Consider the following 26,572-nt stretch of genomic DNA (forward strand, 5'->3'; position numbering starts at 1 on the left):
CAAGCCATTAATATAGATTGTAAATAGTTGGGGCCCAAGTACCGAACCCTGTGGCACCCCACTAGTTACAGCTTGCCATCCAGAAAAAGACCCATTTATCCCGACTCTCTGCTTTCTGTTGGTTAGCTAATCCTCTATCCAAGCTAATTGAAATATATTCACTCTTGCTATGTTGGGAAATGCAGCAGTCAATATGGGCACACCAAGGTCCCAAAATCGATAAGATAATGATCAGATAATCTGCTTTATAGTGATGTTGGTTGAAAGATGAGTATTGCCAGCTCACGAGAAACAATCACCTGCTCCCCTTCCATATGTGACAACCTCAGCTTTTCCCACATTATACTCCATTTTCCAAATGTTTGCCCACACTTTTAACCTATCTATTATCCCTTTGATGACTCTTTGTGTCCTCCTCACAACTTGCTTCCTTGCCCATCTTTGTATCATCAGTAGATTTGGCTACAATACACTCTGTCCCTTCAACCAAGTCATTAATACAGATTGTAAACAATTGAGGCCCCAGCTCTGATCCCTGTGGCACTCCACTAGTTACTGTTTGCCAACCTGAAAATGACCCATTTATCATGACTCTCTATTTCCTGTTTGTTAGCCAATCCTCTTTCCATGCTAACACTCTTTCCATGCTCAGAAACACCATGAGCTATTATCTTGTGCAGTGGCATCTTATGTGGCATCTTATTGAATGGCTTTTGGGAATCCAAATATACTATATTCACTGATTCTCCCTAACCATTCTTTTTATCTATATTTCAAAATTGCAGTATCAGTATTAACTACTGTAAACTGGTCTTTATTCTTAATACTGAGATTCTTGGACAAAATTAAGTTTTGGTTTTAACATACTTTTCTATTGAGTGATATCCTTTTTTAAGTTAAATTAAAACTTGAGTTGAAAGCAATATGATTAGCTAAAACAATAAGTTACCTTGCTATTCCTATGCTTTTTCGTATTCTTGGTTGGTTATTTTAGTACATGGTGGTTTGTAGAGCTAAGTAATATTTTGAAAAGAATAACAATGCTTTATTAAGGGGTATAAAAGAAATGAGGATGAGTCTACATTAAAAGTATCATTAAAATCTCAATATTATTATGTGATCATATAGAATGAGATCTTAATGAGACCCTTCTCCCAGGTTCTCAAGTATGTTTGTGTTGTTGATATTTCCATAAATTTGTTGACTAATAAGTTTTAAAGTCAGATTGAAAACATGATTTACAAAAACAAATTTGAGGATTAAATATCATGTATGGCTGATCTGTTTCATGGATGGAGTGGAAATAAAATTTCAATCATGCTTTGATGGACATCCAAATGTACTGTCATTAATGTACATCTTAATGATTCTTAAGTGAAACACTAGCTTTTATATTTTATACAACATGTTGATGTATAAAACTTCACTATTTATACATTTTTGTTTCACAGAAGACTGGGACATGTTAGATTCTGAAGGAAATGAGCGGCTTACAGGACAGGAAGACTTTGCTTCATTAGCTGGGCCGCTTGGGTTGAATGACAGCAAATTGATTCCAGATCCTGTCCAATTTCCAGAACAGGATCCTCTTGGAGCATCAGTTGCCAATGATAATACACAGGACTTGCTTTTAAAGAAAGGTAACCGTAGCCATGTTTTCACATCTGTTTTAGCAGTGATAAATGCATGATGGTACCATGGTATCAGTATCAATGTAACACCCTATAAAATAGTAAAATATCATGCATTTATCAACTCATTTGAGGATCAAGGCACCAAATAAAGGCCATGGAGAGAAATGGAAAACTGCTATGAGTTGCCTCAAGTCACTTAGTCACTTATGTGCACTTGCTATTAGTTAGCTACAAGCATGGAGCAGTCAGGAAGTCTCTTGCTTGCTTTCTTAATGAGACGTGGTGCATATCAAGGCCACGCCATAGAATAATAATAATTTACCTGTTACCTTATTTAAAAAATAATATTTATTGCATAAACTCATAAAATGTTAATTATATTGACTGTTGATGTTCTGAAATTGACCAAGGAAGCAATAAGTGTTATTTAGAATGCTAGATTCCGTCTGGTCCCTTCCCTTCCCAGATCCCCTAAACCCCACAAACAGAATAAACGATGGCTGGGACTTTTCTGTCGGCGATTTGGGGGCGGGGCCCGCTCACTGACTGGAAAATGACGCAGGATGACGCCGGGAGGAACCCCCGACATCATCCCGGTCCCTTTAAATTTTCAGGAAGGCGGGCGGACAGCGAAATCAGCTGTCCGCCTGCCGACCTCAGTGGCCAATTAAGGCCATTGACAGGCTAATTAAGATTGTTAAAGGCCCTGCCCATCCAGCCTTAAGGTTGGCGGGCAGGCCAGAAGCCCCAGTGGGCTCCTGATAATACATGAAACCTCATCCACTGGCGGGATGAGATTTCATGTCCGTTTTTAAAAAGTTTCATAAAGTTAATGTGTTTCTTATTAACATGTCCCATCTCGTGTGACAATGTCACATGAGGGGGACATGTTAGTAATTTTAATATTTTTCTATTTTTGGTGTTTTTTTACCTGTCAGTAATCTCCCTGAGACAGCACTTGGTCTCAGGGAACAGTGCGCTCTTTCGCGCGCATGCATGAAAGAGCGCACTTTGACAGCTGGGGATTTCCTCTTCCCCCCCCCCCCCCCCACCGGATAGCGCTTCCTGTCGGGCAGGCCACTGTGCGGGTCTTAATTGGCCCACCCACTCAAAATGGCGGTGGGCCCCGTTTCGGTGGCGGGGGTCAGCTGTCCGCCCACCAAGGGCAAAATTCTGCCCAATGTGTTCCCAAGCCACTGCCAGTATTGTCCTGAACTGGCCATGACAACCGTGTGAAACTTTCTCAGCAATGAATAGAATTTTACTGACTTTGTGAGAAGAGAATGCAGGAAACTGAATAAGGTTTAGCTTTCATCTGTTTTGCACGAAAGTTGACTCTGATTTCAGTTTGTGTTTATTTTTCTTGACTATGTTTTGTCATGAAATAAGATCTGTAGATGTTTGTAACACCTTTCCTTTGTTAGGTTTAAATAGGATTCATGAGAAAACAAGCTGCAGACTGACTTTGGGTGAACAAGCTGCGTCTCTCCGAGATACCCAGGAAAGAGTGTTTGCTCTTCAGCGTATTACAATGGCTATGCAAATTCTTTTAGCACATACCATGGTTATGAAAGCTTTATCATTGATCTCTGTAAGGTATGTCAGAAATTGGACTATCATTTCTCAGTAACACTGATTGTTGAAAATAATCATTGCCTTAAAATCATAGGCCTTTAATCAGTGAATCAATTAAACAACATGATGGCTTTGTGTGAAAATGGGACTTCGTCTCCACAAGGATTTTGTGGTGGTCATTCCTGCCATCTACCTTTCATGACATAGTCATGGACAGAGGCATCTGCAACAGGTAGATGTGTGAGGATGAGGTCAAGTAAGTTTATACCTCTTGTTGGTTCTCTAACCACTTGTTGCAGGCCCAGTCTGGCAGCTATGTCCTTCAGAACATGGCGAGCTCAGTCAGTAGTAGTGTTGCGGAGGCACTCTTGGGGATGGACATTAGAGTTCCCCACCTCAGAGTACATTCTATGCCCTTGCTATTCTTAGTGCTTCTTCCAAGCAATGTTCAACATGGAGCAGTACTGAGTCATCACCCGATAGAGGGCAGTAGGTGATGATTTGCAGATTTCCTAGCTGATGTTTGACCTGATGCCATACGACTTAATGGGGTCTCAGTCATTGTCGATGACTCCTAGGGCCACTCTCTGCCGACAGCATACCGTGGTAGAGCCACCTCTGGTGGGTCTGTCCAGCTGGCAGGACAGAACATACACTGGGATGGTGATGGGGAGCCTGGGGCATTGGCTGTAAGGTCTAATTATGTCAGGCTATTATGAATCTCTGGGACAACTCTCCCAATTTTGGAACAAGACTTTGCAGGCTTGACTAAGCAGGTTGTGCCTTTATTCTTTCGGTGCCTAGCTTGATGCCAGGTAGTCTGTCAGGTTTTATTCTTATTTGACTTTTCTGTAGCATTTTGATACAACTGAGTGGCTTGCTAAGCCATTCCAAAGGACAGTTAGGTCAACCACATTGTTGTGGATCTGAAGTCACATGTAGACTAGACCAGGTAAGAGCAGCAGGTACCTTTCCCTGAAGGACATGAGTGAAGCAGATGGGCTTTTACAACAATCCAGTAGTTTCATTTATGAGTCAAGCATTTTATTCCACATGGATTAATTAATTAATTAATGTACTAATTGAATTTAAATCTCCCCAGCTGTTGTGGTGGATGTCTTCAGATTATTTGTCCAGGCTTCTGGGGAATTAGTCCATTAACATTGGGCTGGATTTTTCAGGGTGCAATGGTCCTCGCCCTGGCTAAAAGGTTGGAGGGGAACCCAGCCAGGATCCTCACATTTTCCCCGTAGTTAAGTTAAAATACTGGGAGCAGTGTTAATTGCTTTAAGTCGTGACTTCCGGCCCTTCCTAGTTAGGAAGTCCCACCATAGAAAGCTGGCCAATCAGGTAGCTGGTGCTCTGTAATCACAGTAGCGACACCAGAAGTGGTGGCCACTGCTAGGACTACAGGCAGTCCCACCACAAAAAGAAGCCCAGTAAAGTCTGGGATCAGGAGGTGGGGGGCCTGGATCGAGGGAACAGAGGGGAGAGTTAAAGAGGGTTGACCTTGGGGTGGTTGGGGGGCACGCCTCCATGGGACTGCCACCCCTTGCCTGACACCAGCTTGGGCAACTAAAGGCTTCCCATGGCAAGCCACCTGCTGGATCCCCCCCTCCCCCTCCCCGCTTTCAAACTCACCACTGGGGGAAGTTGAAACCAAGTCCGTTAGCATTATTCTACCATCCCCTTCCTCCCTCTGAGGACGTCCTCCATTGTGTTCTGTTGCACTACAACCATTCTAAATGCGATAGACTCAGAACATATCTAGCAGCTCAAAAACTGGGTACCATGAGGCACTGTGGGTCACCAGCAGCAGCAGAATTGTATTTAACCACAATCTGTAACCACATGACCCAGCATAGCCCCTTCTCTACCATTACCATCAAGCCAGGGGATCAACCCTGGTTCAGTGAAGAGCTGCAGGAGGGCATGCCATGAGCCACACCAGGTGTGCCTACAAAGGAAGGGTGGAATTTTCCATTTATGAGACTAAGGACGGAATTTTCTGTGCTCACTGGTGTCGGGCGTGCTCGGCAGCGAGAGTGGACAATATGACAAGAAGGCCAGAAATCGGTTTCACGATGTCGTGAAACCAGTTTGTGATCGTCTGCTCAGCCCGTTGATAGCGGGCTGCATTTCCTGCCGTCTGACGTCGGGAACCTCATTGTAATACACCTGCATATCATTATAAGGCCAGCCTACTGGAATCATCTCCTCACACTGAATCTTCTGAGCATGTCGGCGTGATTGCACCCCGATATGTTTCACAACAGCATATATAAGGCGTGCACTTGGCAGGCTGCACTTTGAGTGGAACTCAGAGGTGAGTGCACAGTAACATTGCGCAGAGCTCGCCTGGGTCGCCTATTGGACTTCAAAGTTGAGGCGCGTTGGGGGAGCGGCAGGGGGCAAGGGCTGCCCTGCAGTTGAGGTGACTTGGAGGTGGGGTGGGGGCAAGAGCTACCCTGCGGTTGAGGTGACTTGGAGGTGGGGGCAAGAGCTGCCCTGTGATTGAAGGTATTAAGCATTTGCGGGGGTGGGGGCGGGAAGCTGCCACGTATTAGGGAAACCTTGCATAAAGTGACCATTCCTCTGCAGTTGAGACAGTTCAGATGCAGCCACATTGACATGCATGGAGTCGGACCTCTAGCCTATCTGCTCACTCAAGCAACGCAGAGGCATGAAAGTGCCACCAAGTGCTCCAGAGTTTTTTGCCCCTTGAACACAGATTGCAAACTAATGAGCAAAATAGCTGGACAACTGAGCACATTGTACAATCTCCTTGCTTAAGGTGGCCATGGAGCAGTCACTGGCGGAGGCGCTCACAACCCTTGCAATGCCATCATCCCAATTTGGACAAGTTTCCCCCATGGTTCAAGCTAACAGTGCAGCATTGCAATGTGGGTTATGAGAATGCCTGCACCTGAGCTGAGAGCACAGCATAAAGCCCAATGGGCAAGGCTGCCGCCAGTTGGTCAGGTGGAGTGGGGAGGAGGTGGTTGAGGTTTCGGGCAGCCATGCAGCTCACTAAACTCTGGCCATCCAAGTGGTGGCCAGCACTCTCCGGGATGCGTTAAGGGGCTTTCAGACTTAATAAAGAGAGGTTCTTTATATATATATATATATATATATACCCAACCTAACACACGTCTCTCTCTTTCATCCTGCAGGCGTAGTACACCAGGAGTATGGAATCTGGTGAACTAGCTGTAGGCCTCTTGGCATACAGAGAGCAAAGACAGCAGAGAAGAGAGCGATGGAGGCGCCTGGCTGCACAGAGGGAGGAGCAGCACCCTCAGGAAGAAGGGCAACTGGAGCCCCCGCACAAGCCACTGAAGAATCACAGCAAGTGGTTGTTGGTCGGCGCCTAGCTAGACCCAAGGTCTGTAGACGCCGCCTTTCATTCCTGCAGATGACCGACAACCAGTATCGCCAAAGACTGCACGTGTCTAAGGAACTGGTCATTGACATCTGCCAGCTATTGCAGGATTTGGTGCCACGTGGATATGGAGGGCATCCACTGCCGGTGGCCGTGAAAATGACTGCGGCGCTCAATTTTTACACCAGTGGCTCCTTTCAGGGCTCCACAGGTGACCTCTATGTGATATCACAAGCCTCCACCCACAAATGCATCCATGAAGTCATGAATGCCATCTTTGCGAGGGCACACAACCTTGTGCATTTTGCCCGGGACCAAGAGAGCCAAGATGCAAGAGTGATTGGATATGCCCAAATCTCGGGTTTGCCACAGGTGCAGGGTGCGATCAACTGCACTCTTGTGGTGCTCAGATCTCCATCGCAACAAGGGGTCAACTATGTCAACCGCAAGGGCTTCCATTCGCTGAATTTGCAGCTGGTGTGCAACCACCACAATTGCATCCTGCAGGTTTGCGCCTGGTTCCCAGGGAGTGTCCACAACTCCTACATTCTCAGTCGATCACAGATCCCTGACGTCTTCCAGGGTCCACAGAGGCTGCAGGGTTGGCTCCGAGGGGACAAGGGCTACCTGCAGAGGACGTGGCTGATGACACCCGTGCGGCGGTGCAGATTGCAGCAGAGCGGAGATATAACGGGCTCATGCTGCAACTCACACCTTGGTGGAGCAAACCATCGGGATGCTAAAAGTGAGATTTCGGTGCCTGAACCGGTCTGGTGAAACCCTTCAATATAGTCCACACATTGTCATCGCCTGCTGTGCCCTTTACAACCTGGCGCTGCAACGGCAAGAGGAGCTGTCTGAGGAGAAGATGCAGGAGCTGGATGTCCTCTCTGATGAGGACGTCGACAGTGAGGAGATCCTTGAAGGTGACGATAATGGTGATGAGGCCCTTGCACTGGCCGGACGAGGCAGGCACGCTAGGGAAGCCCTCATGGCTGCTAGACTTGTGGAGGATGATGACAACATGCAGAGAGGAGACACCATGGATCCTTACATTGCATCTATGAATGTTTGACTCCAGTCTGGCTTATGGCAGTGCACATACCCTCTGTGATAATGCTACTATCATTGAGACACAGTAGAGGCCCTAATAGTCGCTCGATTGCAAGAGGATGATGACAACATGCAGTGAGGACACTCCGTAAATCTTCACATAGCCTCTGTGAATGTCTGACTCCTATCTGGCTGAGGGCAGCTCTCTTGCGCTCTAAGATCAGAGTCATATAATGGAAACGCAGCCATGAAACCTTAAAAGCACCTGATCCTTTGTCCGCCTTCAGCACCTGACCCCTTCAGAAGCACAGTGTCACTGGTCACAGATGCTGAAGTGATGGGGGACAGCCCCTCCTTAAAGGTGCTGAGAGCACACAGAAAGAATGATGGAACTCTGTGACACCTGTTCACGACACTCTGGTAGCAATGACAAGCACCGTCATGGTGCAGGCATCACTAATATGTCCAGGGTGATGACCTTGACAGGCATCCTCTGGAGGGCCGAGACCTGGAGGGCCCCGGCCTGCTTTCGGGATCCTGCTGTGTGGTAGTTGCACCCTCCTCAGCCTGTGAAGCTGGAGCTGCTGAGGTCACAGGAAGAAGGGATTCAGATCGGCCGGACACTCCTGGAGTCACCTGGATGGATGGCCCTGGGGGGTACACCTACTGATCCTCCTCCCTATGGATACCCATTGGCTGACTCCTTGAGGCAAAGGGGTAGCTGGAGTGAGATTGGGCTGCCCCACAGCCCTCCCGCATACACACTGTTGGAGGCCAACTATGGCGTCACCAATTTCAACCGCGCAGCAATGCAGAAGCAACATCCTAGACCAAGGTCTCCATGGCGGCCACCGTCCTACCAGTGTTGACGCCAGTGCGTTGGCATGCCAGCTTTATCACCTCAGCCTGAAGGTCAGCATGGAGGCCTCCATCGTGTCTTGCAATCTGCGGAGTGCAGTGGACACTCCTTTCTGATGTTCCTGAGCTTTCCTTTGCAGCTCCAGCAACTGTGACATGACGGAATCCAGGGGCTCGTCATCTGACTCCGACTCAGCAAATTTTGGCCTCCAGCAGTCCTCCAAGTGCCATGGACCTGGAAAGTCCCTGCCGCTGCCTGCTGTGGATCAGAAACTGCAATCTGCTCCCCAGATTGTGATCCCAAGGCTACTGAAAAGCTAGGTCCCTCCAAGGTGTGTGTCTCTGCACTGGTGGAGAATGTGGATGAGTGCTGTGATGGGACTCCAAGGACAGTGCCTTCAGATTCCTCTTCAGAGGTTTGTTCGGGGCTTGTTTGGAGGCCCTGGATCGTGGACTCCATCGGCTATTTGGCAGATGTGTCTGTGAAAGCAAGGAAAGATAATTAGTGCATGGCAACAGCCTATGAAACAGGACATATCACTCACAACATGGTTGTCTGATGGATGTTGCACTGCTGGACCCTCATTTGGTAGAGCACCACTGACCTCATCATCAGCACAGGTACGGTCCAGATCCTCGCTGGCCAGCTGGATGACTCGGTTTTCAAAGTCCGTGAGGACCTTGATTTCAGACATTCTCCAGCAGTCTGCAACTGCTCCCTCTTGTGTGCCAGCTTGTCCTGCATGAATAGAGATGGAGAGAGTGTACGCAGGACACCTGCCAGGCCAGCTGATAAGTATGCCTGGCATGTGTGGGTGGTGAGTGGTCCCTTGGATGGAATGAGGATAATAAAGGTGTGTGAGAGAGAGTGAATGGTGATGTCCCTTGAACTGGCAGTGAGTGAGGGCCCTGTGGATGTGTGATGGGTTTGTGGGTGTGTGAGTTGAGAGTGATGAGAAGAGTGACTTACCTGGCGGAACGAAGGAGACCATTCATCCTCTTGCGGCACTGGGTGACTGTCCTCTTTTGAAGGGCGTTGGCGCTGACCACTGCTGCCAATGCCTCCCAAGCTCGATTGGTGATGTTGCTGCCCAACCTGCGGCCAGAGCAGGGGCAGAAGACATCACAGCGGGCCTCTACGGTGTCCAAAAGGCACTCGAGGAACGCATCATTGAATGTGGGGCTGCAGTCTTTTTGCCTTTCGGGGCCACGTCTTCCATGCAACAGTCCTGAGCAGGAATCACTGAGAGGTGTGCGCGTGATCGCACTCATACTGACCCTCACTGAGTTTTCTGAGCCTCCAGATCTTCATCATTCCATGAGGTCTCACTCTCCTCCTGTTCGTCCTCTGGCAGGGGTTCACCTGTTTGCATTGGCAGATTGTGAAGGGCACAACACACTGCAATGATGCAGGAAACACTTTCAGGAGTGTATTGTAGTAAACCACCTGAGTAGTCCAAGCATCTGAAGCGCATCTTCAGAAACCCTATGGTCTGCTCTGTAAGGGAACGTATGGAGCTGTGAGCAGTGTTGTACCTTTTCTCAGAACGACTCTGAGGGCATCGCACCAGTGTCATCAGCCAGCGTTTCAGTGGGTACCCCTTACCCCCAAGCAGCCATCCCTGCAGAAGTAATAGCCCCTCAAAAATCTCAGGCACCTGGGAGTGACTCAGGATGTAGGAGTCATGGCAACTCCCAGGGCACCATACACAAGCGTGCAGTGTATGCTTCCGATGATCACACACCAGTTGTACATTGATGGAATGATAGCCCTTGCAGTTTATAAACATTAGGAGCTGCTGCCATGGAGCCCGTATAGCCACATGGGTGCAGTCTGCGCTCTTGGGAAGCCTGAGATGGTGGTGAAGCCAGTGAATCTTGCAACCTGGCTATCTTCGTCCAGAGCAAACCTGACATTGAGCACTGTTGTCGTCTTCAAAGCCACTGGTAGGGGATACCCGCCGACTCCACATGGCGTTAGGTCTTCACGAAAAATGTGGCATAGGTGATGTACCAGAGCTCGGGACTAGCGCAGACATGCATGGCATTGTCTCTCACACATTTGCAAATCGGAAACTCTTCTATGATAAACCTAGGTCTGGTGATTTGCCTCCGTTGTCTGGGTCTCTTCTCCTGACCCTCTTGTTCATGCTCTGGCTCCGCTTGACCATGTCCCTCTGGCATGGCCTCCTGCTGGAGCTGTGCAGTGTCGTGCCTCCTCCATTAGGACCCTGACAAAGGAAGCATTGATCCATATGTGCTTTGCCTTCTCGCTGAAAGGAAACATTGAAGACAATGATTCAAGGGGCAAGAAAGTGAAGCTCAGAAGATGAAGCATGGAAGCTGTAAGGGTCCACAGTTTTTCTTGCCCGACTTGCATGGTGGCTGATGCCACCTTGTCCCTAAGACACGAGCACACACATCGAGGTGACCCAGATGGTACTGTAGATATGTAACATCTTGAGCCCTGTGTGGGATGCTGAGGTTTAATTGAGATGAGTGACCCAACCTAGCTCTGCGCTTCAATCTCTGATGTGGCATATTAATGACCAATCAGTTGCTTATGGTCAATGAGTGGATGCCCTTTGGCTCATTAAGAATGTCAAATCTGGTGAACACATGACAGGCCTTCATTGATGGAATGCCATATATGATGCAGCTGTGCCTCCTTCACTATTGCCTGAATTCCCAAATTCTAAATTGCTATGTGTTACTGTTGAGATGCGACGACTATGATGTGAAGCCTGTGAGTTCTGAGTAGCCCTTTATCAGTGTTAATGAAGCCATTGGCTTTGAGTGGCTTTCATCGTAAGGAGATCTTCCTCCTTTCTTTCTAAGCAGATTCCAGTTCATTCTTTTGGCAACAAAAAGTTAGAGGGCAACCCCAGAAAGGCCCACTTGTGTTTGCCATTCCTCCTCAGAACCATTCCACAGCCTTCCTTCCTCATTGCCTACCTTATGTTTTTCATCCCTATCCTCGCCTTTGAGCCCAACCCTGGTCGAAGTGCTAGTTTCTGAAAGTGGAGTTCTGCCTGACTACCACTGCACGGTGGTGTCCTTGTGGACAACGGTCTCAGCAGGCAGACGTAGAAGACCCCTATGCTCCCCAACCCCGGCCACAGTACGGGTAACTGAAAGTGGAGGCCTGCATGAGTACCACAACACAGCGGTGTCCTTCAGGACAAGGTAGGCAAAGAGCAGGACCAGGCCAAGCCGACAGCCCCAGCAATGTGTTGTTCATTGTAACAAGACCGACGCAGCTCTCTGGCTGGTAGGCTATGGATGTTGCACTCACCTTGAAGTTAGGAGCGAACTGAAGTCCAACTTATGCACGCCACTCCTTTTCAAACAGGTTCGAGGCCGACGTAATTTCCCGCTGGCGTGACGCAAGATTGGAAGGCGTGGCAATATTCCAGACAGCAGCTGTTTTAATAAGCATTCATGAGATGTTAATGAATGCAAATGGTGTTCATGCCGCTAGTCGGCAGGATAACATACCCGCCATCAGGAGAATTGTAAATTGCTTTTACGCCGGCAGATTTACAGCTTTTTGCCTGCTGCTGGATTCTCCACTGCTGCCCACCACGAAACACATGGGAAAATTCCACCCAACATATCAAGCAGTAAAACTACAACACAGGATTACATGCATGCTAAACGGCAGAAGCAGCATTCTATGGAAAGAGATGAGCAATCCCACAACCAATGCATCAGATAAGAAGCCCTGCCGCATTTAGTTATGAGTAATGATGGACAATTAATCAACTAACCAGAGCCTCCAAAGACATCCCAATCCTCAGTAGTGGGGGAGCCCAGCACCTTAGTGCAAAAGACAAGGTTGAAGCATTTGTAACTGTCTTCAGCCAGAAGTGCTGCGAGGATGATCCATCTCAGCCTCCTCCCGAGGTCCCAACCATCATAAATGACAATCTTCAGATAGTTCAATTCACTCCACATGGTAGCAAGAAATGGCTGAAGGCACTGGATACAGCAAAGGCTGTGGGACCTGACAACATCCAGCTGTCGAAGAATGAGCTGCATGCTTAGCCAAACCATTTCAGTACTGCTATAACACACGGATTTACCTGACCAATGTGCAAAATTCGCCCAGGACAAATCCAATCTGGCCAATTACTGCCCAATCAATATTCTCTCAATCATCAGCAAAGTGGTAGAAGGTGTCATTGACAGTGCTGTCAAGTGGCACTTATAGAGCAATAACCTGTTCATTAATACTCTGTTTGGATTCTCCCAGAGCTACTCAGCTCCAGACCTCATTACAGCCTTGGTCCAAACATGGACAGTAGAGCTGAATTCTAGAGGTGAGACGAGAGCAATTGCCTTTGACATCGATGCAGCATTTGACCGTATGTGGCATTAAGGAGCCTGAGCAAAGTTAAAGCCAATGGACATCTGGGAAAAATCTCCTCAGGTTGCAGTCATACCTGCACAAAAGAGGACAGTTATGTTTGTTGGATGCCAATAATCTCAGCTGCAGGAGTTCCTGAGGGTAGTGTCCTAGGCCCAACCATCTTCAGCTACTTCATCAGTGACCTTCTCTCCAACATAAGTTTAGAAGTTGAGATGTTTGCTGATGATTGCACAATGTTCGGTACCATTTGTGACTCCTCAGACAATGAAGCAGTCCATGCCCCCACACAGCAAGACATGGATGACATTCAGGCTTTGGCTCATAAGTGACGAGTAACACTCTCACCACACAAGTGCCAGGCAATGAACATCTCCAACAAGAGAGAATCTAACCATCTCCCCTTGACATTCAATTGCATCACCATCACTCAACCCACTTCCATCAACATCCTGGGACTTACCATTGACCAGAAATCAAACTGGACCAACCATATATGTACATTGGCTGCAAGAACAGGTCAGAGGCTGGAAATTCTGTAGAGAATAACTCACCTCCTGACCACAAGCTTATCCACCCTCTACAAGGAGCAAGTCAGGAGTGTAATGTTATCCTCCCTACTTGCCTGGGTGAGTGGAGTTCAAACAATACTCAAGAAACTTGACACCATCCAAGACAAAAGCAGCCTGCTTGATCAACACCCCATCACCACCTTAAACATTCACTCCCTCTCCACCGACACATAGTGGCAGCAGTGTGTACCATATACAAGATGCACTGCAGTAACTATTTATGCAGAAAAACACCTTTGACCACAAGTCCATCAGGCAGTGGTCAGCACGTAACGTCCTAGAGGCCCTGAGGGAAAAGGAGAGGGTGGACCCTGTGGGATGGTTCCCCGAGCAGACTGTCAAAGTCATTTGGCAGAATGCCTCATCGCCAGAACTTTCCAACAAGCACCAAGACGTAGCTTGGCTGGTGGTGAGAAAGGCCCTCCCCGTCAGATCCTTCCTACACGCCAGGAGGCTCACCCCCTCTGCACGTTGCCCTCGAGGTGGCTGTGGTGGGGAAGAGACCGTTGTTCACCTCCTTGTGGATTGTGCCTTTGCAAAGAAAGTCTGGAGAGAGATGCAGTGGTTGCTGTCGAGGTTCATCCCGAGCAGTTCTGTGACACAGGACTCTGTGCTCTACGGGCTGTTCCCAGGGACACACACCGAGACAAACATCAACTGCAGCTGGAGGATCATCAACTCGGTGAAAGACGCGCTTTGGTCTGCCCGAAACTTGTTGGTCTTCCAGCACAAAGAGTTGTCCCCGACCGATTGTTGCGGACTGGCACAATCCAAAGTCCAGGACTACGTGCTGAGGGACGCACTAAAGCTTGGGGCAGCTGCCGCAAAGGCGCAATGGGGAAGGGTCGCTGTCTAAGACCTTTCTACCACAGCGCACCGAGAGACTGGGAACTGTTTAGAGCCCCTCGGGCTGTACAGATCAAAATGAAAGGCTGTAAATGATTGTAATATTGTTTGTACTGATGCACCTGGTGATACATTTTGTAAAAGTTTAACCTGGATTGTACCCTTGTAATGTTGTTTTTGAAATGGTTTGGAATGTGATTGAAGATATTTTATGAATAAAGTATATTTTTACAAAAAAAAAAGGACTGAAAGATTGTGGCCAGAGCCTCTGCAATTTGCACCCTCACTTTTCTCAGCAAATTAGGATGCATCCCATTTGGAGTGGGTGACTTTTCTATTTTGTGTATTGCCAACCTTTTAGGTACCTCGTCTTTATTTTTATCCTGTCCAATTTCTCTACTACCTCATGATTTACTATAACATTAGCAGCATCCTTTTCTTTCATGAAGACAGATATTTTAATGGCAGATGTTTAAATCTCAACCGGTATAGCCTTGCAACTTAGATGCACATAATTGTTGACAATTTAAAGTTTTTGTCACATGTTAGGATTTTTGACAGTTTTTGCAGGAGAAGAATTTGGATAAGTTATGTTTAAATGTTAGATTTTTTAAATGGTATATTCATTCACCCTTTTACACAAGCACATAAACAATAGATTAAAATAATAATGGACCAGGCAATGATGGAGTTTCCCCAAAGAATCGAAGAATAAACATTTTATTGGACTGTCTTGGTGATCAAAAAGCTTTGCTTTTCAGCTGCACCCATCCATATAAGTGGAGTGTATACCACCACATTTATGACTTAGGCCCTGTAGGTAGTGGAGAGATTCTGGGGAGTCAGGAGGTGAACTACTCAATGCAGAACACCCAGCCCCTGACCTTCTCTAGTAACTATGGCATTTATGCAGCTAATCCAATTTGAGTTTCTACACAATGGTGACTTTTACCCCCTCTCCGCCACCACCACCACCACCAAGGTGTTGATGGTGGGGAACTCTGTGATGACAATGCCATTGAATAGGAAGGGAAGGTGATCAGGATCCCTCTTGTTGAGCTATTTGTGACACATTTTAAGCGAAGGTCCCATGATTGTGTGAATTCTTAAATTTTTATTGGAACATCTGTGATGAATGTGACCATTGTTACACTTAATATTAACAAAAACAGCTATTAAAGCACTATAGGTTTGGAGAAAGGCAGAAACCAAATTATTTTAAAACACGGTAAAGCACAACCAAATCTAAATATGTAGGAAAATGGTGGTTTTTAGTTCAGTCCTGACATATTTTTCTTTTGCTACTTATATAAAAATAAATTGCTTTAGATTATTTTGAAAAGCAATTGGGGAATAAAATATTGATGTAGCAATGTGTTAATATTTGCCTTTTTCTCTTTCAAACTATGCAATTATAGTGGTTCCATGTGCAGTCAGACAAGTGGCCTGGAAGCTCTTGGATTAACTGACATCCGTATATTGGTTCGATTAATGTGTCTTGCAGCTGCAGGAAGGGCTCAGCTGGCAAACAGTGGAACACAACATTTATACTCAAATAGTCAGTTTGGATCTTCAAAAGGAACAACATGGAATACAAGCTGCTGCTTGGTTTATATGAGTTCAGCTATTGGCTGTCTAGTGGCAAACAATCCTACTGCTTACAGGGTGTTAGTTGATGTCTGCACTCAGGTAAGATGAGAAATAAAATGACCTGTAATAATGATAGAAAATACTGAAAACTTAGCAGATCAGGCAGCATCTAGTTTCACGTCGATGGCCTCTAGGGTTCTGATAAAAGGTCATTGATTTGAAATATTAATCCTACCTTTCTCCCTCCACAGGTGCTGCTGAGTGTTTATAACATTTTCAATTTTACTTCAGATTTCCAGCATCAGCGGAATTTTGCTTTTTGTTTTCATAGAATCACGTAATGGTTACAAAACAGCCGAAGGCCACATGGTCTGTCATGTCCATGCTGGCTTTCTGCAACAGCTACTCACCTACTTCCACACCCTTGCCTTTTCCCCACTTCAAATCTTTTCTCTTCAGATAATTTTTAAATTCTCTTTTGAAGACCTTGATTGAATCTGTCTCCACCACACTCTCAGGCAACGCATTCCACTCCATAAAAAAGCTTTTCTTCATGTTACTTTTTCTGCTAATCATTTCAAATCTGTGTCCTCTGGTTCTGGCTTCTTCCACTCATGGGAACTGTTTCTCCCTATCTATTCTATCTAGACCCCTCATGATTTTGGACACCTCTATCAAATTTCTTCTTAATCCTCTCTTCGCAAAACTATCCATGTAACTGAAGTTCCTCATCCCTGGATACATTCCAGTGAATCTTTTTATAATGCCTTCACATTCTTCTTAAAGTGTAAGACAGAATCACAGAATCACACAGTGCAGAAGGGGCCCTTCGGCCCATCGAGTCTGCACCGACACGTGAGAAACACCTGACCTACCTACCTAATCCCATTTACCAGCACTTAGCCCATAGCCTTGAATGTTATGACATGCCAAGTGCTCATCCAGGTACTTTTTAAAGGATGTGAAGCAACCCGCCTCCACCACCCTCCCAGGCAGTGCATTCCAGACCGTCACCACCCTCTGGGTAAAAAAAGTTTTTCCTCACATCCCCCCTAAACCTCCTGCCCCTCACCTTGAACTTATGCCCCCTTGTGACTGACCCTTCAACTAAGGGGAACAGATGCTCCCTATCCACCCTGTCCATGCCCCTCGTAATCTTGTACACCTCGATCAGGTCGCCCCTCAGTCTTCTCTGCTCCAACGAAAACAACCCAAGTCTATCCAACCTCTCTTCATAACTTAAGTGTTTCATCCCAGGCAACATCCTGGTGAATCTCCTCTGCACCCCCTCCAGTGCAATCACATCCTTCCTATAATGTGGCGACCTGAACTGCACACAGTAAGTCTTACAACTTACAGTGCTTTTTTATTTTATCGCATGATACACCATATGCAATTTAATGTATTTGTGATTGTGTTGCATTTGTAACTGGGCTCTGTAGCTAGTTGGTATTGCAGATCTATTGATCTACTTTGTCCAACGTAGTAACTGTCATATTCTCTGAATAATTGTTAGATGTTTGAATATAGTGATAAGCAGCATATCTAAATGAACATCCAAATGAAAAGTAGTACTCAATCCAAGTGGAAAATTTTGTATGGGATATGAATTTAAAAAGCTCCATGTTACTTCTTCCCAAGGATTTGATTGCTGCTGCAACAGGGCTACATATAGGCATGATCCGTGATGTGCAGCAGAAGAACAGGGTGCTTCACCTTTTCCACAGACCAGTAAAAGACAACAAACTTTCTGGCTCTCCCAACTTTCTGGTAACTCAAGCTTTGGTTGAGCTGCTCACAGAAAAAGGTTTCCGACATCAGTCGAGCCGTGACAAAGAAGAGGCAGAACCCAAGGGTAGGAAAATTCAAATGACCAACTACTTTTCTGACTTGTGAAAAATCTTAAAGCAGTCTTTTACCAACACGTTCAGCAGCCTATTGTTATTAAGACAGGTACTATAAATTGATGTGCTGCCTAAATGATAAGATCTTTGTTTACTGGGATGAAGTATAAAAGTATGGAGGTCTTGCTACAACTGTACAGTGCATTGGTGAGACTACACCTAGAGTAGTATTGTGTATAGTTTTAGTCTCCTTACTTAAGGAGGGATATACTTACATTGCAAGCAGTTGGACCGTGCACCGAGGAGAAAGGCCCTCCCCGTCAGATCCTTCCTACACGCCAGGAGTCTCACCCCCTCTGCACGTTGCCCTCGAGGTGGCTGTGGTGGGGAAGAGACCGTTGTTCACCTCCTTGTGGATTGTGCCTTTGCAAAGAAAGTCTGGAGAGAGATGCAGTGGTTGCTGTCGAGGTTCATCCCGAGCAGTTCTGTGACACAGGACTCTGTGCTCTACGGGCTGTTCCCAGGGACACACACCGAGACAAACATCAACTGCAGCTGGAGGATCATCAACTCGGTGAAAGACGCGCTTTGGTCTGCCCGAAACTTGTTGGTCTTCCAGCGCAAAGAGTTGTCCCCGACCGATTGTTGCGGACTGGCACAATCCAAAGTCCAGGACTACGTGCTGAGGGACGCACTAAAGCTTGGGGCAGCTGCCGCAAAGGCGCAATGGGGAAGGGTCGCTGTCTAAGACCTTTCTGCCACAGCGCACCGAGAGACTGGGAACTGTTTAGAGCCCCTCGGGCTGTACAGCTCAAAATGAAAGGCTGTAAAGGATTGTAATATTGTTTGTACTGATGCACCTGGTGATACATTTTGTAAAAGTTTAACCTGGATTGTACCCTTGTAATGGTGTTTTTGAAATGGTTTGGAATGTGATTGAAGATATTTTATGAATAAAGTATATTTTTACAAAAAAAAAGTTGGACCGTGCACCGAGGGGTTGGAAATTGTATGGAACCCCCTTGGGCTGTATGGCCAGAATTTTCTGGCCCCATTGGCATCGGGCGTCATGATGGGCGGGACGGAGTGGGGGGGCGGGGGTGTGAACGATATGGAGAGAAGGCCAAAAATTGGTTTCACACCATCGTGAAACCAGTTTGCGATTGTCCGCTCCACCTGTCATTGGTGGGCTGCGTTTCCTGTAGGCGCACATTGGGAACCTAATTGCAATAATTTAGCATCTCATTATAAGCCCTGCTCACTGGAATAATCCCCCCACGCTGGATCATCCAGGCATGTTGGCATGATTGCACGCTGACGTATTTCACAACTGTACATAGGCGACATGCACCTGGCGAGCTGCATTTCGACAGGACTTCAAGGTTTGTTTGCCCACCTTGCTTCGGGCAGCACTCGCAGTCACCAGCACCACATCACTTTTAGGGGGGACTCACGGGCAGGTCTCTACCTACCGAACCAGCCGTAAGGCAGGGGTGGCTTTTCAATGGCTGAAGGGCTAGGGCTTTCCTGGGGAAGTGGCATCAGGCAAGGGAAGAGTCTGCAGGGCGAGGGCTGTACTGGAGAAGGGGGGTATCTCAGGGTGTGTGTGGGGGTACATGTTGATCTGTGCAAGTGGCATCAAGATAGTGAGGGCTGAGGAGGCATTCTCCAGAGGAGATCAGGCCAGATGGAGATGTGAGGTTGGGTGTGAGAGAGAAGGTGGCGATGTCCCTTGAGCTGGCACTGGGTAGGATACCAGTGAATGTGCGATGTCCTTGTGAGTGAGAGTGTTTAGAGTGATAAGATGGTTGCCTTACCCTGGCGACACGGATAAGATCACTCACCCATTTTCTGCACTGGATGGCCGACCTCTTGTGTGCAGCATTGACATTGACCATCTCTGCCACTGCCTTCCAAGCTGGAGCGGTGAGACTGAAGGGCCTCCTGCAGCCAGAGCGGGGGTATAGGACTTTGCAGCAGGCCTCCACGGCGCCCAGAAGGCATCCCAGGAACATGTCACTGAATTGGGGAGCTGTGCTTTTCTTGGCTTTTGGGGCCATGTCTTCGCTGGAGCAGTCCTGGGCTACAATTATTGAGAAGTGTGCATGCGGCTTCAGTTTAAATATGGTGCCCTGTGCAAGGAAGCGACGAGTTAATGGTATGGCGGGCAAATCTGAGGCTGCCCGCCAGCAAGATGGCGTGTTTCCTGTGGCTGCATAATTAATGAGGCAGGAATAGGACGATACGGCGTGAAAACCCCCCATTGTGGCCGGCAGGTAAAATGACTGCCCTATGTCTCACTGAATGTATACAGTAAATATTACATGTACCTCAATTGTATTGAAGCATCTCAGAGTGCAATATGGCATATGTAGATAATTTGAATACACTTCTGTGTATGTTCAGCACTTTCTGTGATGGCCATTTTGAAAGGTTTTGTAATGTTCTTTTGGCTATTTTATGAATAAAGTATATTTTTACAAAAAAAAAGCAGTTCAGAGAAGGTTCATTAGGCTGATTGCTGAGGTGAAGGGGGTTTCTTATGAGGAAAGGTTGATCAGGTTGAGCCTATATTCTTTGGAATTTAGAAGACTGAGAGGTGATCTTAATGAAGCGTTTGAGATTCTGAGGGGGCTTGACAGGGTAGATGCTGAGAGGATGTTTCCCCTCGTCGGTGAATCAAAAACTAGGGGGCACATTATTTAAAAATAAGGGGTCTCCCATTTAAGAATGAGATGAGGAGGAATTTCTTCTCTCAGAAGATCATTAAACTTTGGAATTCTTTTCCACAGGAAGCAGTGGAGGCTGGGTCATTAAATATATTCAAGGCTGAGCCCGACAGATTTTTGATCTACAAGCGTGTCAAGGGCCATGGGGAGCATGCGAGAAATTGAATTTAAGGCCACAATCAGATCAGTCATGATTTTATTGATGGTGGAGCAGGATCGAGAGGCTGAATGGCCTACTCCTCTTATTTCTTATGATCCATCACAGGTTGATGATTTCCAAAGTAGCTTTTGTTCCTACCTAATTGTAGGCTTATACCAGTAAGGTTGTAGGACAATAAATGCACAGAGTATTTGACTGCAAAATGTTTAAATTACACTGAATTAAACGTTTAACAATATTAGAAAACAAGTATGATAGGTTTTATAAAAGAACAAAGAGGCTAGTTAACATATTTCATTAGCCAAGTAAGCAGCTGACTATGGGCAGGCTTCTAAATACATATATCATGTTATATGGACAGATATTACTAGTTATTAAGCATGCTGCTTATCATGTGAAGATGTTTTGGAAGCCTCCATGCTTTGTAGAATATGTCAATTAATGCGAAATAGAAATAAAATACCAGTGTTAGCATATGGAGAGTACTTATATCACTACATTTTTTTTCAAAGGTGTCTGCATGACTAAGACAGGTTTGAAGAAACAATGAAGGGCACTTAATATAGTCACCAATAGGTCAAACACAACTGAAAGATTAGTAACTTCAAAAATAACTTCTTGTCTGCCTCTAAAATAAGTTTGAACTATCAAATTTCAGCCAGTGTAGTATTTCTACCAACATGTTTGACTGATTCTCACTTTTTCATGTTTGGTACAGCAAGTCAAAGTAGCTGTCATAAAGATGTCTTTATGGTGCAGAGCATACTCATCTACTGGTAGAAGAATGTTACATGCCTGCAAATAGCTATGCTGGAAAAAGGAGGAAGAGTGCATAAACATAAATTGAGATTCAGAAAACCATTGAAGGATATCAAAACAATTTTCACCTTTTCTTTTCCAGATATTGCTCCAAATACTTCCTCATCTCCCTATTATTCATCATCACATGTAGGACCCTTGGAACTGGCCAATGCACTTGCAGCATGTTGCCTGTCAGGAAGACTGAGTTCTGGACATCGTCAGTGGGCTGCACAGCATCTTGTACAGGCCTTGTCTACATCAGAAAGGAGCAACCAGTTCAGACCTCAAACCTATGCAGATTTAGCAGGGGATCTCCGGAAATGTCCTACTGTTAAGCTGGAAGCACATGAGAACCGGGTATAGTTCCATTTTGCCTAACCTTTAAATACTCTGTTGGTGAAAGGGTCGAAAGCCAAAGGACACCAATTTAAAGTGATTGGAAAAAGACTCAACAGTGACATGAGGAAAAACATTTTTATATAGCAAGTGGTTAGGATCTGGAATGCACTACCTGAGAATGTGGTAGAGGAAGATACAATCAGAGCTTTCACAAGGAAATTGGATAAGCACCTAAAGGGGAAAATAGTTGAGATACTGGATGGGCTAAAAATTGATAAAGAGGAGGAATCAGAAAATCTGGTTGTACTTAAAAGTTGATAACACACTTGGCTCAAATGAGTTAAACCTGAGGACGCTGTGGGAAGTAAGGGTGAAATTGTAAAGGCACTGGCTTTAATCTTCCAATCCTCCTTAGATACAGGGGTGATGCCAGAGGAGTGAGAGCAAATGTTACACCCTTGTTCAAAGTAAACATGCTATAATGGTAAGAACACAAGAGACAGGAGCAGGAGTAGACAATATGGCCTGTTGAACCTGTTCTGCCATTCGATACGATCATGGCTGATCTTGATCTTGAGACCAGAAGTCTGTCTATCTCAGCCTTAAGGGGTAGATAAGTCCAAAGATTCACAACCCTTTGAGTGAAGAAATGTCTCCTCATCTACGTTCTAAATGATTGCCATCTTATCTTGAGACAGTGTTCCCATGTTTCTGATTCCCCAGCCAGTGGAAACAATCTCTGTGCTTACCCTCGAGAATCTTGTATGCTTCAATCAGATCACCTCTCATTCTTCAAAACCCCAGAGAATATAGGCCCAGTTTACTCCATCTCTCATCACAGGACAACCCTCTCATCCTAGGGGCCAATCTAGTGAGCCTTCACTGTACTGTGTCCAATGCAAGTAAAACCTTAAATATGGAGACCAAAACTGCACACAGCATTCCAGGTGTGGTCTTCCAAAAGTCCAGTACAATTGTAGCAAGACTTCTTTAGTCTTGTACTCCAGTCCCCTTCCAATGAATGTCAGTATGCCATTTGCTTTCTTAATTGTCCGTTGGACCTGCGTGCCAATTTTCTGCATTCCTTACGCAAGCACACCCAAGTCTCTCTGAACATCAACATTTGCAAGTTTCACACCTTTTAAAAACATACGAATGTACAAACATATGGAATTGGAGCTTAAGTAGGCCATTTGGCCCCTCGAGCCTGCTCCACCTTTCAATAAGATCATGGCTAATCTGCTCCTGTTTCGAATTCCACATTCTCATCTACTCTCAATAACCTTTGATTCCTTTGCCTAACAAGAATCTATCTACTTCTGACTTAAAATATTCAATGACCCCGCCTCCAAAACCTTCTAAGGCAGAGAATTCCAAAGTCACACAACTCCCTGAGAGAAAAACTTTCTCCTCATCTCTGTCCTAAAAGGGCAACCCCTAATTTTAAAACAGTGCCTCTTAGTCCACAAGAGGAAACATCCTTTCCACATCTACCTTGTTAAGACCATTCAAATCTTATATACTTCCATCAAGTCACCCCTCACCCTTCTAAACTCCAGTGGAAACTAACCCAGCCTGTCCTCATAAGACAACCCACTCATTCCAGGTATCAATCGAGGAAAACCTCCTCTAAACTGCCTCCAACGCATTTACATCCTTCCTTAAATAAGGAGAACAAAACTGCACACAGTATTTGAGATGTGATCTCACCAATGCCCTGTAAAACTAAAGCATAACATCCAGAAAAAGAAAGGTTATGACAGTCACAAGAAGCTTAATATTATAGAAAGCCTAGAAGAGTATAGAAAGTACAGGGTGAAATAAAAAAGGAAATTAGGAAAGCAAAGAGAGGATACAAAAAAATATTGGCAGGTAACATCAAAGAAAACCCAAAGATGTTTTATCAGTACATTAAGAGCAAGAGAATAACTAAGGGAAGGGTAGGCTCTATCAGAGATGTACATGGTAACTTGTGCATTGATACTGAAGATGTGGGCAGGGCTCTCAAAGAGTATTTTGTCTCTGTCTTCACTAAGGAGAGGGATGATGTAGACATTCTAGTTAAAGGGGAGGAGTGTGAAATATCAGATACAATAAGGATAGTGAGAGAGGAAGTACTGGAGGGACTGGCACCCTGGAAGGTGGATAAATCACCAGGGCCGGATGGATTGTATCCCAGGTTGTTAAAGGAAGCCAAGGAGGAAATAGTGGATGCTCTGAGGATCATTTTCTAATCCTCAGTAGATACAAGTGAGGTACCAGAGGATTCAAAGTCAGCGAATGTTGTACCAATATTGAAAAAGGGTGCTAGGGATAGGCCAGAAAATTATAGGCCCGTCAGTCTGACTTTGGTGTTGGGCAAATTATTGAAATCAATTCTGAGAGACAGGATAAACAGTCACTTAGAAAGGCACGGATTGATCAGGGATAGTCAGCATGGTTTTGTTAGGGGAAGTTTGAATCTTACTAACTTAATAGAATATTTTGAGGAAGTAACAAGGAGGATTGATGAGGGTCGTGCAGTGGAAGCTGTCTATATGAATATCAGTAAGGCATTTGACAAGGCCCCACATGGCAGACTGGTCAGGAAAGTGAGATCTCATGAGATACAGGGGAAGGTGGTGAGTCGAAGCCAAAATTAGCTCAGTGACATTAAACAAAGGGTAATAGTCGATGAAAGTTTTTGCAAATGGAAAGCGGATTCCAGTGGCATTCCACAGGGCTCTTGCTTTTTCTTGTATATATTAATGATTTGGATTTAAATGTGGGAGGTATGATTGGAAAATCCGCAGATGACACAAAAAATGGCCGTGTAGTTGATGGTGAAGAGGATAGCTGTTGCCTCCAGAATGATATCAGTGGTTTGGTTGAGTGGGCGGATAAGTGGCAGATGGAATTCAATTCAGATAAGTGTGAGGTAATGCATTTGGGGAGGGCAAACAAAACTAGGGAATACACAATAAATGGGAGGATATTGGGAGGGGTAGAGGAAGTGAGAGAGACCTTGGTGTGCATGTCCACAGGTTCCTGAAGGTGGCAAGACAGGTGGATAAGGTGGTGAAGAAAGCATATGGAATGCTTTCCTTTATTGGACGAGATATGGAATACAAAAGCAGGGATGTAATGATGGAACTGTATAAAATGCTGGTTAGGCCACAACTGGAATTTTGTCTACAGTTCTGGTCGTCACATTACAGGAAGGACATAATTGCTCTGGAGAGAGCACAGAGGAGATTTAAGGAATGTTGCCAGGGCTTGAAAATTGTAGCTATGAGGAAAGATTGGATAGGTTGGGGTTGTTTTCCTTTGAACTGAGGAGGCTGAGGGGTGACCTAATTCAGGTGTACAAGCTTATGAGGAGCCTAAATCGGATAGACAGGGATGCCCTGTTTCCTCTAGCGGAGAGGTCAATTACCAGGGGGCATAGATTTAAGGTGATTGGGAGAAGGATTAGAGGGGACATGAGGAAACACTTCTTCACTCAGAGGGTGGTGGGTGTTTGGAATTTGCTGCCTGGTTTGGTGGTGGAGGCAGAAATCCTCAACTCAGGGAACTAAGGGTCTAGTGAGAAGGAGAAATTGAAGGAAATTAGTATTACTAAAAAAGTAGTGCTGGAGAAAGCCTATTAAATCCACAGGGCCTGATAATCTACATCCCAGGGTAATAAAGGAAGTAGCCATGGAAATAGTGAATGTGTTGGTTATCATCTTCCAAAATTTTGTAGATTCTGGAACAGTTCCGGTGGATTAGAGGGTGGTAAACGTAACCCTACTATTTGAAAGGAGGGAGGGAGAAACCAGCAAATTACAGACTGGTTAGCCAGCATAGGGAAAATACTGGAGTCTACTATACAGGATGTGATAACAGGACACTTAGAAAATATCAACGATGTTAGACAAAGTCAACATGGATTTATGAAAGGGAAGTCATGTTTGGCGAACCTACTGGAGTCTATTGAGGGCGTAACTAGCAGAATAGATTTGGATTTTCAGAAGGCTTTTAATAAAGTCCCACATAAGAACGCACATGGGATTGGGGGTAATATATTGGGATGGATTGAAAATTGGTTAGCAGACAGGAAACAGAGAGTAGGAATAAATGGGTCTTTTTTGGAGTGGCAGGCGGTGACTACTGGAGTACTGCAGGGATCAGTGCTTGTGCCCCAGCTATTCACAATATATATCAATGATTTGGATGAGGGAACTAAATGTAATATTTCCACATTTACTGATGACATGAAACTTGTGGGAATGAGAGTGGTGAGGAGGGTGTTAAGAGTCTTCAAGGCGATTTGTACAGATTGAGTGAGTGGGCAAAGACATGGCAGATGCAGTATAATGTGGATAAGTGTGAGGTTATTCACTTTGGTAGGAAAAACAGAATGCCAGAGTATTATTTAAATGGTGATAGATTGGGAAATGTTGATGTACAAAGGGACCTGGGTGTCCTTGTACATCAATCATTGAAAGCAAGCATGCAGGTGTAGCAAGCAGTTAAGAAGGCAAATTGTATGTTGGCCTCCATTGTGAGAGGACTTGAGTACTGGAGTAAGGATGTCTTACTGCAACTGTACAGGGCCTTGGTGAGACAACACCTGGAGTATTGTGTGCAATTTTGGTTTCCTTACCTAAGAAAGGATATACTTGCCATAGAGGGAGTGCAGCAAAGGTTCACCAGGCTGATTCCTGCGATGGCAGGATTGTTGTATGAGGAGGGATTAGGCTGACTAGGCCTGTATTCGCTGGTGTTTAGAAGAATGAGAGGGGATCTCATTGAAATGTATAAAATTCTGACACGGCTGGACAGACTGGATGCAGGGA

General features: G+C 45.6%; 1 protein-coding gene across 8 annotated transcripts in view; it reads left to right on the top strand.

Annotated features, from left to right (window-relative positions):
- Positions 1 to 26,572, top strand: part of LOC144685847 (putative E3 ubiquitin-protein ligase HERC1) — a 429,767-nt gene that overhangs the window by 273,789 nt on the left and 129,406 nt on the right. For 6 of the 8 annotated variants that reach the window (XR_013577800.1, XM_078550801.1, XM_078550824.1 and 3 more), the window contains 5 exons: positions 1,452 to 1,640; positions 3,059 to 3,230; positions 15,708 to 15,978; positions 17,521 to 17,734; positions 21,514 to 21,770. Coding sequence is in view for 7 of the 8 variants with exons in the window: in XM_078550801.1 (XP_078406927.1) it covers positions 1,452 to 1,640; positions 3,059 to 3,230; positions 15,708 to 15,978; positions 17,521 to 17,734; positions 21,514 to 21,770 (1,103 nt within the window). In the remaining variant the exon portion in view is untranslated. The remainder of the gene's footprint in view (positions 1 to 1,451; positions 1,641 to 3,058; positions 3,231 to 15,707; positions 15,979 to 17,520; positions 17,735 to 21,513; positions 21,771 to 26,572) is intronic. The other 2 variants (XM_078550834.1, XM_078550807.1) reach the window with 2 other exon arrangements.

This window comes from Cetorhinus maximus, chromosome 1 (assembly GCF_964194155.1).
Source record: "Cetorhinus maximus chromosome 1, sCetMax3.hap1.1, whole genome shotgun sequence".
Lineage (NCBI taxonomy): Eukaryota > Metazoa > Chordata > Chondrichthyes > Lamniformes > Cetorhinidae > Cetorhinus > Cetorhinus maximus.